This window comes from Micropterus dolomieu, linkage group LG21 (genome assembly GCF_021292245.1).
Source record: "Micropterus dolomieu isolate WLL.071019.BEF.003 ecotype Adirondacks linkage group LG21, ASM2129224v1, whole genome shotgun sequence".
NCBI lineage: Eukaryota > Metazoa > Chordata > Actinopteri > Centrarchiformes > Centrarchidae > Micropterus > Micropterus dolomieu.
Window position 1 is genome coordinate 34358001 of NC_060170.1, and position 15008 is coordinate 34373008.

The 15008-nt window shown below is 38.8% G+C and overlaps 2 protein-coding genes across 2 annotated transcripts in view; both read left to right on the plus strand.

Moving 5' to 3' along the window:
• Positions 1-15008, plus strand: part of LOC123960356 (scavenger receptor cysteine-rich type 1 protein M130-like) — a 549618-nt gene that overhangs the window by 316224 nt on the left and 218386 nt on the right. The window lies entirely within an intron of this gene.
• Positions 10285-11829, plus strand: LOC123960198 (immunoglobulin kappa light chain-like). Its single transcript, XM_046034835.1, has 5 exons — positions 10285-10339; positions 10489-11199; positions 11320-11445; positions 11532-11575; positions 11710-11829. The coding sequence occupies exons 1-5, from the start codon at positions 10285-10287 to the stop codon at positions 11827-11829; spliced, it is 1056 nt and encodes a 351-aa protein (XP_045890791.1).

Consider the following 15008-nt stretch of genomic DNA (forward strand, 5'->3'; position numbering starts at 1 on the left):
AGATCCCTCCTACGTGGGGGATTACTAAACTACTTGAAAAAAGATAAACAAAAACCTCTCTAGCCGTTGCTCAGAAGTGGAAAAACACAGGGAGCGCAGCACCCCTAAACCTAGTGTCACTAAACAAATATTTAACTACCAGGTGTGGGTAATCAGTGAACGAGCTTCCCCTAGCCCAAGTCTGTAGACTATCCCAGGTGAGTTACCAACTCTCAGTAATACCCAGGTCTCACAAACACAGAAGCTGTTTCCACTGAGGATACATGCACACACAGAGTTCAAGGTTAGGACCAGCGTCAGGGCAAACCACATGGCAAAAGGTAGCTGCCCTGAATCAGCAGCAGACCAGCCTATTTGAGGGGGAAGGCACGAAGGCGGTCCTGCAGGCGGCTTGGCGATTGGAGTAGGGGTGGTGTGCCGCTCCAATCGGAATCGTCGGAGGTGGGAGGCGGGATCAACCAGGCTTGCCGAAGTCCAGCCAATCCCCCGCCTCACAGTGTAACATGCAGGGAGAAACACAGGCAGCAGTGACCCACAGACGGCTGCCCTCGGCAGCCGTAACATACCTAAACATAGAAGTCTCCTGGTGAGGACAAATCTAACATGCAGTACCTAGGCTTGAAACAGCTCAGTTACACTAAGGTGATCTTATGACCTACACAACTATCGGCCTACATCCACACTCTTCTCTCTCTTAGCAGAATCACTGGTTAGCTCACAATACCTGCCCATACTGTCCTAAATCCAAAGAGGTCAGGATACCTGGTCATATTACAATAACTGATGTTTTGGATGACATTGTTAAATTGCTTGATAAAAGGCAAGATTTTGCTGCATTCTGTGTAGATCTGTTTAATGTTGTTGATGATAATATACATTGATTTTGATGATTCAGCTTCCACATGGTTAAATCATATCTTTCTGGTTAAGTTCAGACTGTTGTTGCAGATTATTTTCAATTAAATTTTTAAAAATATTTTGATAAAGGATCCAACCAGGATCAACATTAGACCTCCTGCAACTTACTACATATACAGAGGTGGGTAGAGTAGCCAAAAACCGTACTAAAGTAAAAATACTGTTACTTTGCAAAAAAAAGTACTCAAGTAGAAATAAAAGTAGTCATCAAAATAACTACTTGAGTGAGAGTACAAAAGTACTTGCCAAAAAATTGGCCACTGAGCAGCGGAGTCCCACTTACAATGCTGCATTTAGTTCTCTTTAAACATCTATAGTCTGGCTCTGCGAGACTACGCCTACTCATTACTGTACAAAAACACAACTGTATAACTTTTTTCACTGATTTTGGTGAAAGTGTATCATATTTTATAGGGAAAATATTTTCTGGTTTTACCTCTAATGTCCTCCAGCTGCTCTGCCTCAACTTCTGGTGATTTATGGACTTTCCTGATGGATGGATAGCTTTACATCTTGTTAGTTACTTTAGCTGAGAGGGAAAACCAGAAAATATTTAACTTTCCTTCATAACCATAAAAGCACTTTCTGAGTATGCGAGACATACTGGACCAGATTCAAGCGACGTGTTTGCCCACACATTGACTGAAAGACTGAGCAGGACAAAACGAGAGAGGATGTGTTTTTCCTTAAAGTTTGGGTGTCATAAGAGTGAGTGCCCCTAAACAACAAATGGTTTCGTTCAAGTGATGAAGCTCTCTAGCCCTGTACGATATGAGCGAAGGAAGATGTCAGTTGACGGTCCCCAAACCTTTACAAAGAATTATTTAACCCAAAACTTGATCAGGGGAGTTATTTTCCTAAACCAAGATCTTTTTGTGCGTACACCTAACTTAACCTTATTGCCTCAGAAAAGGGATGTATTTTGTAACGCTTTTAGAATAGCACAGACTAATTATGGTCATTCCGCAAATAGGGAAGTCAGATCAGAAACACTTCTATGTATCATTCTAAAGAGCAAGGACAAAAAACATCTTTCTTTGTTACATTTGGAGGACTTATGTTATGTTGTGTGGGAGGAGGCAATGCCTTAAGGGCTAAAGTTAGGGAACAAAAGTTCACTTGCATGGTTAATGCCACAGATTACATGAAAGAGTGTGGCATGATGGCCTGCAGCCTTACCCTGTGAGAACACTTGTCTGGTATGTGATAAATCCGCCTGCACAGAGGTGTGTATTCACCGCATACCTGTATATAAATATCACTACACCTCCGGCAGGTAGAAGACGGACAGGGCCCTGACTAATTTTGTTGTGTCCACTGTAATAACTGGTAATCAGGTCTTAGTGGAATATAAATGCTGAAGAACAGAATAGTTTTTATGCCATACACTAGTAGCCTTGCATAGTGAAAAGTTTCTTTTTGGCACTGCTGCTCTAACAATTGCAAAACAGAAATGAGGCAGTCTTTACACTGAGACCCTTCAACCTTTACCTCCATGCTTTTGCTTTGTATCTCTCTCAGTGCAGCAGCTACTGTGGTTTTCAGCAGGATGTAGAGGTGATGGAACTCCCACATATTATACCTTAAGCTAAGGACCACTGAAACATCCAAACACAGGGGAGTGATTATAGTGTCATATTCGATCACATAGCAATGGCTAATACTAACACTAATACTAGTAATACAAATACTAATATTAGTAGAACTACTTAATTGACATACTATTTAGAGTACTACTTACAACAACAAAAACAATGCGTAGAGTACACTAGTCTCATAGGGCATATTGAAACATCAGTTTATAAAGTGTAGTACAAGTAATGTCTAAGATCTAAGCTCTTACTTAGGTTTTTTAAAGGGGACCTTTTTCATATTTTCTAGCATTTCTATAATGTTACAAGGTCAGATGTTCACATTAAACATGACCAAAGTTTCAAATGATGAGGTAAAAGTATTAAAAAGAAATCCCTGTGAGCCAAAACCTCAGATATCCCCCTGTTCTGAACACTGTTTTGAACTGTTTTTTCTACTAATGGCTCGGTATGATGTCATTCCGATTTCCAAATATGGTCATTTGCTCCAGGCATAGAATACATGGCAACGCCCACAAAGGAACATGCAGACCTATCCCTGCAGCAACCTGGTAAACACATTGGACAATGGCCAATCAGAAGACAGTGGGATCTGGAGTGGGGGGATCTCAAAGAAACAGAAGCATAAACAGCTTGTTTCAGACAGATGCTGAAATGAGGACCAGCATGAGGAGCCAGTATAAGATAGAAAATACTTTTATGAACTTTGAATCATGCAAAGCCAACAGACAGGAGTCACAGAACCACAATATAGGGCTGGAAATGCAGCATAATAGGTTTAAACCTAAAATTTCTATTCAAACATTTTAATGGTTCAGTTCATCAGAATGTTCCAAAACCACACTTTTCCACTTACACTGCTGTAACTAGTAACTATTAGGGCTTTAACTGATTCAGGATGTTGGTTCGGTCAATATGTTGATTTTCTTGTTTTTTGACAGGTATGTACCTGAATGTTATTGTTTTTGTTGGACATAATGTTCCATTGCCAAATGTTGCCAAAATGCATGAAGTGCATGAGCACGCTAAAACAGTGCATTTATTGAACATGCTCATGTTTTCGGTGAAGGGTGAACTGACCATACCCGTTTTCAAATAATTAATCACGTAAGCGTTGTCAACTCCTACGAGACACATCGAGCATCACACCAGTCTTGGGAAACATCTGTGAGTGAATAATGACCATAAGAAACCCTTAACAAAGTGTATGACCACGAGCCAACAGCTGCAGAGTTCCTCCGCTCAAGTCAAACTCTCAGCAAGAAAAAACACAGAAGAAATAAACAGTAAATAGTTCATTTTCTGGGATTATGAATTTAGTTCCAAATTTTGAACTATGAACATGCTCTGATGTGCTGTATATATCTGTAAATCCTTGTTCCCTAATTTTGAATATGATACCAAGACGAAGCCATTGCTTTCATCATACACTGTACCTCTCAAGAACCAAACACTATAGGTGGCAGTGAACATGTGATAATGTTTCCTAATTAGGACATGGTGTCACATCAGGCTGGCCAATCAAACACAGTCTTGTCTCTTAAGAGTGGAGAAAGAATCGAGATCCTTTTCATTCAACAATACAATTTGAACATGATGAGATCTCCAAAGTTTGTTTTCTGTCTGATATGTTTGTTCGTGGGGAAAATGGGTGAGTTTTGTTTTTATGGCTCCAGCAGCTCCACTTTTACTTTATAGTAACTCTTCATGGAAATGCTTGTAATATACCTTATATTAATTACAGTGAATTCAATCAGATTTGATTAATTTACTTTGTCTTTCATTTCACTTCAGCTCAGATGACAGATCTGAAAGTCTCCTCATCTATTCATCAAAAGACACGTTTTGTATCAGCTGATATTGGAGAAAATGTGACTCTGCAATGTTTCTATAAAGGTCTTAATTCAGCATGGCTTTACTGGTATAAGCAAAATCTGGGACAGAAACCAAGGCTCATCTCTACCTTCTATGTGTTTGATACAAAAGCCACTTTTTATCATGAATTCAACAATCCACGCTTCACACTGGATACTAAAAACAGTACAAATCACTTGACAATATTTGATTTGGACATTTCAGACGCAGCTACTTACTACTGCGGAACTAGCTATACATATGTCTTGACTTTTGCAGAGGGCACTACTGTCAGTGTAAAGGGTTCAGGTTTGAAAGTCCCAGCTTCGGTCCATCAGTCAGCATCTGAGCCCATCCAGTCAGGAGGCTCTGTGACTCTGAACTGTACAGTACACACTGGGACCTGTGATGGAGAACACAGTGTTTACTGGTTCAAATACTATGAAGAATCTCATCCAGGACTCATTTACACTCATGGAGGCAGGAACGATCAGTGTGAGAGGAAATCCAGCACACAAACACACACCTGTGTCTACAACTTGCCACTGGAGAGCCTGAATCTTTCCCATGCTGGGACCTACTACTGTGCTGTTGCCTCATGTGGACACATGCTGTTTGGAAACGGGACCAAACTGGACTTTGAAGGTAAGTAACTTTATAGCAGAGGTTGTCCTATTTAGTTATTTATTGTTACCTTCCAATCAAGCTTTGGGTGACCACAGAGGTAAAAGCTGAAAGCTCTGTTTCTGATGTCTGAATCTGCAGATCAGGTGGATTCTCTTGTCTTGGTGTATTTCTTGAGTGGAGCTTTGATATTCACTACCATCCTGATTGTTCTACTGGTTATCTTAGTGTACAAGATAATCAAGAAAAACAACTGCCAATGTACAGGTAAGTGTTGTTTTTTTATGATGGCTTGCATTTTCAAAATACAACTTTTGAATAAAAGAGCAATTTCTTTGTTTTACAACCAGAGTCTCAAGCAAGATTATCAAGTCCTTCCGCAACAACCGCAGAGGTGAAATTGTCCATTCATTTCTATTATAACACATTATTAATGCAAATCAACCAATAGTTTTGTTGCTTTTTTAAGAACCAATATCGTAATCCAGTTTCACATATTTTGTTACCAGGGTTACCGAGATGCAGACAGCCTCCATTATGCTGCTTTAAATGTTAACCTGCCCAACAGATCAAGAAGACAGAGGAACAACACCAACAGTGAATGTGTGTACTCCAGTGTGAGGCAGATGAACTGAACATGTTACATTTATATTTAACTATATTGGTTTCAATAAAATAGATTTTGTGGTATTTCAAGTGTAGAACTAATGCAGATTTAGATGTTTATTCTGAGAAATATTTGTGTATCTGTGGTGTGCAACAAAAGGATGAGGCCCAGTACTCCCAGGAATAATGTTTTTATTGAATGATTTTGCTCCTTTGATTTACTCCCAGTCCCAATGCAAGAAGAAGAAGTGTGGCCTTTATGTAGTGAGGCAGAAAGTACTGAGTACTGAGAGTGGGAGTAGGGGTGGTGCATCAGACTTTTGTTAAAGTCAACGGGAAGGATTTTGTTTTGACCTTCAATAATTGAATCCTACAGTGCATATGTTCATTTTGATGACAGACAGCTGAGTCAGTACCTATGCTAAAATGAGATAAACAAACCAGACATAAAGTCCATTATGCTACAGGGTTACAATGAATTCTGTGTATCATACCGATGGTGGATGGGTTTTACAGCTGCCTGAAGTTTTCTTAGTCAAGTCTGACCTTTATTGCATTCATTTAAGCCTTGGCAATAGAACAGAATCCTTCTTCCACTGCTTGCTTGCTTGATTGTTTGTATACACAGTGACAGTTGATCAGATTTTAGTGGAGTGTGCTTAGTGTATTGATCATGTAGAAGAGCAGGGTGAAGGGATCAGGCTTGGCTACCCCACCATTACAACTGTGTTTCCTTCAATAATGTTAAATGCTCAGGGTATATACAGTGATACACTGAGAAACATTAACATAGAAAAGTCTCCTGGTGAGGACAAATCTAACATGCAGTACCTAGGCTTGACTCTCCTGTTTTCCTTGTGCATATTTTTGGTTCAACCTTTACCTCTGGTAAACTCCTGTAATATGGAAAACAGCTCAGTTACACAACAGTAGTGATTCTTTTGACCTCAACAACTATCGGCCTACATCCACACTCTTCTCTCTCTTAGCAGAATCACTGGTTAGCTCACAATACCTGCCCATACTGTCCTAAATCCAAAGAGGTCAGGATACCTGGTCATATTACAATAACTGCTGTTGTGGATGACATTGTTAAATTGCTTGATAAAAGGCAAGATTTTGCTGCAGTCAGTGTAGATCAGATAGATTTAATGTTGATCATAATATTTTATCAAATCTTCTTAACCTTTATTTAACTAGGAAAGTCACATTGAGGTTAAAACTTCTTTACATTGGTGTTGATGATTCAGCTTACAGGTGGAATCTTTCTGGTAAAGTTCAGACTGTTGTTGCAGATTATTTTCAATCATGTTTGATAAATGATACTAAGTAAATAATTTCCAACTGAAAATTGTATTGTCCGTTTTTATGCTGAGATATCGTATTCCGTTGGCTCCCAAACAAGGTTTTCAAAAGATTACCGACAACCTTCAGAACTCTGTTCTAAAATCCAAAAAAATCAAATGTGTGCATTTCACAAAAGTATAGAGTTTGATGTTAATCTAATAAATAATGATTCATTACCCTGAAACCACAGGGTGTCATTTATCAGTGTCATACAGTCACTGCAGGGTGTCTCTGTACAGAGAAAATGTCTGTTAACCAACAAAATATATACAATGTATACAAAAATGAGGTTCTAGTAGTAGTAGTAGTGCTTCTGTTCGGATTAGAATGAAGCCTGTCTAACTTAATCGTAGCCTACCTTTACTTTTGAGACTTTAGGTACATTTTCAATTTATAACTTTTACTTGTAAGGGAGTATTTTTATACTTCAGTATTACTACTTTAAGGATCTGAATACTTCCTCCATTACTGATCAACACACACTCTTGCATGGTGCAGCAGCCGCTGGTGTAATATCGTTATCTAACTTTATGTTAGACGAGCACGTATGTTGGAGACTGTCCTAAAAAACAACAAGGGCATTAGTTGTTCGAGCGAGTGCCCCAAAATGACTTATGGTTTTGTTCAAGTGATGAAGCTCTCTAACATGTCCCGCCAGGATTTTGCAATGTTGCTATCATTACTATTACAACAAATTCAACAAATCCCAGTGAGTTCAGCTCAATTTGCAATTTTGATCAATCACCGCAACTTTTCTGCAAATCTGACCTATCATCGTTGTTTCTGGCAAAACATTGTGACACATCAGCAATCTCTCTTCCTTGTTTACAAGACACAGCAGACATGTGTGATAGCAATATCTCTGACATTTGCCAATAAAAATAACAGCAAAGGACCATGAAAAAATATCCAGATCTTCTTTCCTAAAGCAGGCAGGGGTAAACTGAAGAAGCACTGCGGTCAAACAAAAAAGGAAATCGTCTATTGACAAACACTTTGCCACTGTAAAGGCTATGCAGAGAATGACGAAACACACACAGGATGTCACACGAGACAAATCACTGTGACACAGGCAGTTGCATCTCAGTCAATTCACCCTTCTCTAAGCCACGCCCCGAATATGCAAGGTGGCCAATCACAGCACAGTGTAGGACTTGCTCTAACTGAGGTCCGACACTTTCATGGCGATGCTCCGTAGACTCGTTTCAGAAATGAGTCTTTTTCTAAATTTTTTCTCGACTTTTACCAAGATATGGTCAAACGCTGTTCCTGGGGCACTTGTAATAGTTACAGTCCTGACCAGGAGAGGTTGAAAGGAGAAGTACGATGTATTCCCATTCCAAAACCTAAAACAAATCCAGAAAATGTAGGCTGTGGATTGTTCCGAATGTAATGTTAGTTAGCTAACGCTAGCTAACCTACTGCTAAATGTAATGTCATAAAGCCCTACTGTTTTTGCTTTTTAATGATTTTAAAACTGACTAGAGACCTACCCAGCTTTACAGGAACAGTGCTAATTCTAATCATTGTCCTCTGTCTCAATCCTGAGGTGATGCAGTGGTTCACTACCACTCTGTGATTGGTAGGCCATAGCTTTTTCTTTATTTTTTCACGTCACTTTGACAGCCTGAATACAACCTTCAAAGGTATAATGCAAACCTTTCTGTCTCCTTCTTTCTGAGATCGCCTTTTTGATTTTCCAAAAATTCAACAATATTTCTCCAGGGAGTACAGTTAGAGACAGTGGCAGCACCATGCTGAGTCTGACAGGTCTGACAGTTTGTCGCACTTAGCAACAGTAACTAAGTGGGTGTGGCTTTGCGAAGGGTCGATTGCAAGCACTTAAAGCATCAAGGTAAGCTGGTATAAATATGCATGGTTAGATGTAACGTTGATGTAGTTTATCATGGAGTTTTCATTTATTTCCAAAATTTTATTGCAAAAAAGTGTCCAAGAACATTGCAACTTCTCTGGTAGATCCCCCTACACAGAGGTGGGTATTCACCTTATACCAGTATGTATCACTACACTCCTAGCTGGTAGAAAGTGAACAGGGTGTTGTCCCTGACTGATTTTGTTGTGTGCACAGTGATAATTGGTATTCAGGTCTTAGTCTTACTAATGCTGAAGAACAGGGTGAAGTTAACATGTTTTGCAGAATAGGTTTTATGCCAAACAGTAGTAGTAATGCAAAGTTTATTTTTTGGCACTGCTGCTCTATGAATGCAAAACAGAAATGAAGCAGTCTTTACGCTGAGACCCTTCAACCTTTACCTCCATGCTTTTGCTTTGTATCTCTCTCAGTGCAGCAGCTACTGTGGTTTTCAGCAGGATGTAGAGAGGATGGAACTCCCACATACTTTTCCTTAAGCTAAGAACCACTAAAACATCCAAACACAGGGGAGTTATTATTGTGTCATATTTGATCACACAGAAAAGGCAAATACTAACACTAATACTAGTAATTCAAATACTAATATTAGTAGAACTACTTAATTGAAATACTATTTAGAGTACTACTTACAACAACAAAAACAATGGATAGAATACTTTAGTTGCATAGGGCATATTGAAACATCAGATTATAAACTGTGATACAAGTAATGTCTAAGATCTAAACTCTTGGGCAGGTGATTTAAAGTTTCCTTTTTACCTAACATTATTACTGACACCTTTTTTGACAGGTACATAAGTTATTATACCTGCATGTTATTTTATCTGGTGGATGTAGTGGTCCATTGCCAAATGTTGCCAAGATACTTGAAGGGCATGAGTATGCTACAAGACGTTTATTGAACATGCTCATATTTTCAGTAAAGGGTGCACTGACCATGTATTATTTTTCAAATAATGAACGTGAGCACCGTTAACTCGTGCGAGAGACATTGAGTTGAAGCATCACACCAGTCTTGGGAAACATCTGCAAGTAAAAGATGAGCATAAGAAATCCTTAACAAAGGGTAAATGAGTTCCTCCACTCAAGTCAAACTCAGAGCATTTTGTGGAAAAAAAACCCCCCAGAAGAAATAAACAGGAAATATTTTTTTTATGATTATGAATTTAGTTAAACATTCTAAATGAACATGCTCTGATGTGCTGTATATATATGGAAATTCTTGTTCGCTAATTTTGAATATGCCAAGATGAATTTGTTTTCATCATTGTACCTCTCAACATGTGAATCTTCTCAAGAACCAAACACTATAGGTGGCAGTGAACATGTGATCATGTTTCCTAAGGAGGACATAGTGTCACATCAGGCTGGCCAATCAAACACAGTCTTTTCTCTTAAGAGTGGGGAAAGTATCAAGACCCTTTCATTCAACATACATATTTGAACACGATGACATCTCCAAAGTTTGTTTTCTGTCTGATATGTTTGTTCGTGGGGAAAATGGGTGAGTTTTGTTTTTATGGCTACAGCAGCTCCAATTTTACTTTATAGCAACTCTTCATAGAAATGCTTCTAATTTTAGTATAGAAATTACACTGAAGTCTATTAAATTTAATTAATCGTGCATTTGCTTTGTCTTTCATTTCATTTCAGCTCAGATTACAGATCCCAAATTGCCCTCGTCTGTTCATCAAGAGAGACGTTTTGTATCAGCTAATGTCGGAGAAAATGTGACTCTGCAATGTTTCTATGAACGTGATAATTCAGCATGGCTTTACTGGTTTAAGCAAACGCTGGGACAGAAACCAAGGCTCATCTCTACCTTCTATGTGTATGATAGAAGAACCACTTTTTATCATGAATTCAAGAATAATCAACGCTTCACGCTTCTGGATACTGTAAAAGGTGCAAATCACTTGACAATATATGATTTGGACATTTCAGACTCAGCTACTTACTACTGCGCAACTAGCTATACATTTGTCTTGACTTTTGCAGAGGGCACTACTGTCAGTGTAAAGGGTTCAGGTTTGAAAGTCCCAGCTTCAGTCCTTCAGTCAGCATCTGAGCCCATCCAGCCAGGAGGCTCTGTGACTCTGAACTGTACAGTACACACTGGGACCTGTGATGGAGAACACAGTGTTTACTGGTTCAAAACCTCTGAAGAATCTCATCCAGGACTCATTTACACCCATGGAGGCAGGAACGATCTGTGTGAGAGGAAATCCAGCACACAAACACACACCTGTGTTTACAACTTGGCATTGAAGAGCCTGAATCTTTCTCATGCTGGGACCTACTACTGTGCTGTTGCCTCATGTGGACATGTACTGTTTGGAAATGGGACCAAGCTGGAAATCGAGCGTACGTAACTTTTCAGCAGAGGTTGTCCTATTTAGTTATTTATTGTTACCTTCCAATCAAGCTTTGGGTGACCACAGAGGTAAAAGCTGAAAGCTCTGTTTCTGATGTCTGAATCTGCAGATGAGGTGGATTCTCTTGTCTTGGTGTATTTCCTGAGTGGCGCTTTGACATTCACTACCATCCTAATTGTTCTACTGGCTTTCTTGGTGTACAAGATAATCAAGAAAAACAACTGCCAATGTACAGGTAAGTGTTACTGTTTTTTTATGATGGCTTCTATTCACTAAATACAACTTTTGAATATAAGAATGTTTTCTTTGTTTCACAACCAGAGTCTCAAGCAAGATTATCAAGTCCTTCCACAACAACTTCAGAGGTGAAATGACTCATAATAGTAATACTTCATTGATTACCATTAAAAAATTCTCATTGCAAAACAACCAACTGTTTTGTTGATATCAATCGATATATATCAATATCGTAATCCAGTTTTGTATATTTTGTTACCAGGGTTACCGAGATGCAGACAGCCTCCATTATGCTGCTTTAAATGTTAACCTGCCTAACAGATCAAGAAAACAGAGGAACAACACCAACAGTGAATGCGTGTACTCCAGTGTGAAGCAGTAGAACTGTACATGTTAAATTTTTGTGTTTTCAATAAAATTGGATTTGTGTGATGACAATTTTGATTTTGAGATATATTTGTGTATCTTCATTGTGGTCTGCAGTTAATTGATGTAGCCCAATATTCCCAAGAATTGTATTTTTATTGAATAATTCTGCTCCTCATGATTTGGCCCAACATTCAGTCCCAATGCAAAAAAAGTATGTGCCCTTTATGTATGTGCTTTCGGAGTTGGGGTGGTGGATGGCCATGTAGTTCATCAGACTTTTGTGTAAGTCAACAGGAAGGTTTTTCTATTGACCTTAATAATTCTACAGGGCAATCTTGGGGCCACTGTTATGCACCATGCTATCCATGGGGAAAATCATTCAGACTTATATTTCCATTTTTATGCAGATGACACCCAGTTGTACGTCCCATTAAGGCCTGGTTCTTCCAATGTCTCTGGTGTTCTCTCTTGCCTCGTTGAGATAAAAGCCTGGATGTCTAATATCTTCCTTCAGTTAAACGACACAAAATCAGAAATAATTGTATTTATCCCCGTTGGAACCAGCACTAGCTACCTCAAAAATCTAACCGCTTGCCTGGGTGTCTTCTCAGATAACATTCAGAAAGAAGCCTGCAACCTTGGTGTCTATGTGACTCAGAGCTGTCTTTTGAACCTCAGATGACAAAAGAAGTGCTAGCATTCAATCACAGCATTCAAAAAACAATGGAGTAAAAAAAAACTAGCGAGAGTTATTTGAAATTGTCTTTACAAATATACAGTGACTGACAAAAGGATGATATGTTTATATCAGATGCAAAGCGAACAAGGAATGTAACATCACCAGTAATATTAGGTTACCTAGTATAGCATTTCATATTGTGAAATTAACTCAAATAATCCCTCTGTCCTAGCAAAATTTCATGCCCATAAAACCCCCAAACATTTTGCAGGCAAATAGAATAATATAAGTTTAGAGCGGACAAACAGCATGTAATGCTACTACTCAGCCAGTGCTGGGAAAGTAACTCAGAAATTGTAATATATTACTAGTTACTTATTAGTCCTTAAAAAAGTAACAATACTTTCCTTATTACTGGCTGAAAAAAGTAACTAGTTACATTACTATATTACTTTCTCAACTGATTTTTTATCAGTTAAAGCAGGAGAAAAGTTGACTTTACAATGTTCTTATGACGTTGATGTTCCAGCAAGGATTTACTGGTACAAACAAGCTCTGGGACAGAAACCAAGGTGCATCTCTGCCTTCAGTGTGTTTAATAAAAATCACTCTTTTTATGATGAGTTCAAGAACGATAAGCGCTTCACACTGCAAACTGGCAATGGTAAATATCACTTCACGCATTTCAGACTCAGCCACTTACTTCTGTGAGTAGTAAATCACAGAAATTTGAATTTGCAGAGGGCACTACTGTCAGTGTAAAGGGTTCAGGTTTGAACGTCCCAGTTTTGGTCCATCAGTCAGTATCTGAGCCCATCCAGCCAGGAGCCTCTGTGACTGGGACCTGTGGTGGAGAACACAGTGTTTACTGGTTTACTGGTCCAGGACTCATTTACACCCATGGAGGCAGGAACGATCAGTGTGAGAGGAATTCCAACACAAAAACACACACCTGTGTCTACAACTTGCCATTGAAGAGCCTGAAGTTTTCTCAGGCTGGGACCCTACTACTGTGCTGTCATGTGGACACATACTGAAACGGGACTAAGCTGGACATTGACAGTAAGTAACTTTCCAGCACAAGTTGTTGCATCTGAAAAGTGCTCATTGTTACTTCTGAAACAAACAGAAGAGATGGTAAAAATGCTTTTCCTGATGTCTCTCTGCAGATGAGGTTGACTTGGTGTTTCTCGCGAATGGAGCTTCTGCATTCACCTCCATCCTGGTGGTTTTACTTGCTTTCTCAGTGTGCATGATGAACAGAAAAGGCTGCCAATCAACAGGTAACTGGTACGGAGCCCTGGAGTGACAATAAAGGTGAAAAAAGAATAATACCAATAAAGCACAATGACAGTAGAAGACCTACACTATGTGCTTGACTCAAACTGTTAACTTATACTCCCCCAGAAGTAACATTTTCCATTAATCAACACTATAATAAACAAGGGCGGTCTTATGAGCTGGCTTTCAGTAAATACATACGCCTATTTCATGAGCAGAAATTCATCAAAAAATATATATTTATAATATATCTTGTGTGCACATATCATTCAAAAGATGGCAACAATATCTCTCCAATATCTCTCTTTGGCCACTCGATGTCTCTGTAAAGTGGCGCTATTTGTATCTGACGACTTGTATTCCCTGAACATGGATTTTAAAATAGCTTTTTCTTTGTTCCACAACCAGAGTCTCAAGCAAGAATTTCACCTCCCTCCCCAGCAGATGCAGAGATGAATAAAAACTTTTGACTGTAAGCTAACTGTTTAATTATCAGACAGAGGGATCAAACCTGGACTGAATGTGTGTACTACAGTGTAAAGCAGTAGAACGTGATATATTACATTTGTAGTAAAACAGGATTTTCATAACCCTTCTTTTGAGGTGTAATGTACATTTAGATTTAAGTTTGAGCTAAATATGCTTTAATAGCTTATCTGTGGTCTTCAGCCAAAATGAAATTGCTTTATTATTGGATAGTTGGAATAGAATATTCTCTTTTATTTGTCTTTCTGAAGCAAGAGATCACCACAATTTTATATTATTTCTTGCAAATACAGTGGGTACGGAAAGTATTCAGACCCCTTTAAATTTTTCACTCTTTGTTTCATTGCAGCCATTTTCCAAAAATCAAAAAAGTTCATTTTATTTCTCAGTAATGTACACTCAGCACCCCATCTTGACAGAAAAAAACAGAAATGTAGAAATTTTTGCAAATTTATTAAAAAAGAAAAACTGAAATATCACATGGTCATAAGTATTCAGACCCTTTGCTCAGTATTTAGTAGAAGCACCCTTTTGATCTAATACAGCCATGAGACGTTTTGGGAAAGATGCAACAAGTTTTTCACATCTGGATTTGGGGATCCTCTGCCATTCCTCCTTGCAGATCCTCTCCAGTTCTGTCAGGTTGGATGGTAAACGTTGGTGGACAGCCATTTTCAGGTCTCTCCAGAGATGCTCAATTGGGTTTAAGTCAGGGCTCTGGCTGGGCCATTCAAGAACAGCCACGG

Bases quoted from the DNA above. Each gene is read 5' to 3' on its own strand.
- LOC123960198 (XM_046034835.1), top strand. From the start codon at position 10,285: ATGACATCTCCAAAGTTTGTTTTCTGTCTGATATGTTTGTTCGTGGGG. The intron at 10,340-10,488 runs GTGAGTTTTGTT...ATTTCATTTCAG, and splicing joins TTTGTTCGTGGGGAAAATGG to CTCAGATTACAGATCCCAAA. The intron at 11,576-11,709 runs GTGAAATGACTC...TTTTGTTACCAG, and splicing joins CTTCCACAACAACTTCAGAG to GGTTACCGAGATGCAGACAG.